At 44.2% G+C, this 3,160-nt stretch overlaps 1 protein-coding gene across 1 annotated transcript in view; it reads right to left on the bottom strand.

The window, feature by feature from the left end:
- Positions 1 to 3,160, bottom strand: part of smg8 (SMG8 nonsense mediated mRNA decay factor) — a 12,203-nt gene that overhangs the window by 6,610 nt on the left and 2,433 nt on the right. The window contains exons 2-3 of the mRNA XM_014026257.1: positions 1,588 to 2,491; positions 1,363 to 1,508 (exon numbers count right to left, since the gene is read on the bottom strand). Of these exons, the coding sequence (XP_013881711.1) occupies positions 1,363 to 1,508; positions 1,588 to 2,491 (1,050 nt within the window). The remainder of the gene's footprint in view (positions 1 to 1,362; positions 1,509 to 1,587; positions 2,492 to 3,160) is intronic.

Raw genomic sequence — 3,160 nt, 5'->3', positions numbered from 1 at the left:
CATCCATCCATCCATCCATCCATCCTTCAGCTGAATATGGGTTGAAAAAGATTTGCAAGTCATTGTATTTTGTTTTTATTTACGATTTACACAACGTGCCAACTTTTCTGGTTTTGGGGTTTGTACTGTATATCAGCTGTAGCAGCATCATATGAATTCTGGCATTTTACACAYAGTCCACCAGGAGGCGCCAACACAAAAGTCAGAGACTTCACATGAGATTTGGACCATCTTGTGGGGGAAAAGCAGATTACTTCCTACTCGTGAGCGCCCCCTCTGGTGGGGAAACTTTTTTTAGRGATACAAACTTTTTCAGAACACCGGTAGACGGCAGCCATTACAGACGAACATGTGTTTGTTGTTGTTTGAGGAGAGGCTCGGTCACACRCTAATGTCATTAGTTTGTTATAATTACTAAGATGCAGGACTGCTTTTTACCCCTTTTTTCACATCATGTCTCCTGCCTGGATCTGTTATTATCTCGCTCTGAAGCACAGAGGAGTGTCAGAGGTGAGCTCGTTTCAACTGCTTTTTACGACGCGGTCTCATTTACGGACTCAATAATTTTGCCGATATTTCAGTTAAAATGTATAAGTAAAATATTTATCTGAGTATAATACTACCCCCCAACTTTATAGACGATTTTATGGATTAAATTTTACGTATTATACTCGAATAAATACGGTAGATCAAAATTAGAAAAATATCAGTATATTAGCATTATTAATATCACAAAACAAAAAAATTAATTTAAAGGTAACATTTGAAGAACTAACTGACCCACTGTATGTGCATTTCACGTTTTTTATGACAAAAAATAATATTTAAAAACATGTCTATACAAATGGTAAAAGTATTAAAATTACAACCGCTAAAATTTTTTAATTTTTATATCGGCATATTTTTATTTAAAACATATTCTTTTCTCTCGCTTCGTCCGCCATTAGCTTAAAAAAATCAGGTCAGGCCACAATACATTTTGGGATATGCTGGGCCGGAGAGGACCCATCAGACCAGTCCTTCAAATTGGGGAAAAGGAAGGACGTATTTGTTGGCCGCATTGAAGGAGTCTTCAGTTTTGGACGTCCTTCGTCGCGGCGCTGTGACGTATGCGGCCGACGAATTCGGCCTTCGGAGGACCCGGCTTGCCGTTTTGGACACAGCCATAGTTTCCTCTATTTATATGTGCGCCCCCTAAAAAAACACACCTTGGCCATCCCTGGAAAAAAATGTCTAGCTTCACTTAGCTACTTTCAGGAAATAACTTCTAAAACATTTAGTGACAAATAATTCAAAATGGCCGCCACAGAAAATACGAAAATGTCTAACGGCTCAGCAGAAGGTCCAGGAGCCGGTTCTGACCTGGTAGAAGTCGTAATTCGCAGCGTGGATGTCAAACGGATCGTCGCGAGGAGCCTGTTTCCGCCCACAGTTACAGGAGCTGGTAGAGCGCCCCCTGCTGTTGTGGTTCATGATGGGCGGGTTGTGATCCAGGTCTGGCTTCTCTCCTGTAAAAACGACACAGAAACCTTTGTTTTAAAGCAGAGACACATAAAACGAGTGTTGCTGCGTGGTGCGTGTGCTGACCCGGCTCAGGCAGCAGGTGGAACTTGTGAACGCAGTGCTGATCCGTCAGACTCCTCTCCTCACACAGCTGGTGGCCGTTGCTCCAGAACTTGAAGCAGTCCTCGTGGAGCTGCACGGCGTAGCGCTGGAAGGCCACGCCGCGGGCGTGCTGGCTGTAGACCCGCAGGGCCTGTGCCAGCTGGTTCTTGTGCACCGTGGTGGTGTAGTTGTGCGGCAGGTTGGACTGGTAGGCGCTGTGGGCCAGCGGCAGAGCTTTCTGGCACCTGTTCTCAGAAAACTTTGTGTCGGCATCAAGAAAACCGTCCAAAACCTTCGCCTGGCTTTGCACTTTGGTGGCCAGCTCTGCCACGTCTTCGTCCGTGTTGGTGATCAGAACCTGGAAGAGTTTGGAAGCGACCTGGACCCATTTGTTGTAGGTCGGCAGCTCAAAGTGTGACGGCTGTGGGTTCCGGCCGACGCTGTCATCAAAGCCTTTTTTGGTGAGAACCAGTTCAACGTGCTGCCAGAGGAACTCCTTCAGGCTGCAGTCCACCAGCTGACTGCCCCCCAACGAGCCCATAGAGTCTCCACCGAAGCTGGGCTGCCGGGCTGACCGCCGCATCTGCTGGTACCGCCTGGGCCCCGACACAGACACCACGGGGTCCTGTTCCGACAGGATGCAGTTGGACCGCAGCTGGCCCAGCAGAGTGCCCACCGGGTCCTTGTCCGCTGCCGGGATCACGTACACAAAAGCCTGGTTGGCGGGCACGGTGAACAAACAGTTGCTGCTCTGGTTGGTCAGAACTCTGCTTTTACGGAAGATCCGGTAAATCTGGTCCTCCAGAGCGTGCTGCAGCCGCCGCCTCGGAGAGTGCTTCTTCAGTTTGTCAGGGTTTCCTCCAGAGTCGGAACCGTTTGTGGAGACCTTCAAGAAAACAAAGACTTTTAAATTCACATATGGCAGGCCATTTTAACATATAATTGGGTTCGTATCTGTAATTATATTTCTAGACATCTAAAAATTAGTTTTAACTAAAAGCAACTACAATGTGACTGTTCTGAATGATAACTTAACGTATCTGCATCACATTCGGACTAGTTACAATTTAAGATCCTCAATTATGTTTTGATGGATCAAAAATATAATTCAAGATATCTGAAATGACGTCACCAGATTCATCATTTCAAAAAAATCACACATCCATAATTACAATCCAAGATGTCTCAAATGTATTCATGACAAGGCAAAATTACATTTTTATGTATTTGAATTAAGAAATCGCATTATGCCCCACTGCTGCCCAAACAGTCCATGTGGAGCTGCAGCTAAAAATACAAGTTATTATCTGCAATTTAATTTGCACTAGTCGAATCTTAAATACCTGACAACTAAAAAGTATTTAGGATAAATTAGGATATCTTTAATTGGCATTAAGATTAGTCAGAACAAAAATGAGATGTCTGAAAAGCAAGTATACGCATATAAATGTATGTATATTAGAGGTACAACAATACAGTGGTTTGCAAAAGTATTCATACCCCTTGAACTTTTCCATATTTTGTCACATTACAACCACAAACATAAATATATTTC

Source organism: Austrofundulus limnaeus, unplaced genomic scaffold (assembly GCF_001266775.1).
Source record: "Austrofundulus limnaeus strain Quisiro unplaced genomic scaffold, Austrofundulus_limnaeus-1.0 Scaffold538, whole genome shotgun sequence".
In the NCBI taxonomy this organism is placed as follows: Eukaryota; Metazoa; Chordata; class Actinopteri; order Cyprinodontiformes; family Rivulidae; genus Austrofundulus; species Austrofundulus limnaeus.
Note: the sequence above shows the minus strand (reverse complement) of the source record. Positions and strands in the feature narration are given on the sequence as shown.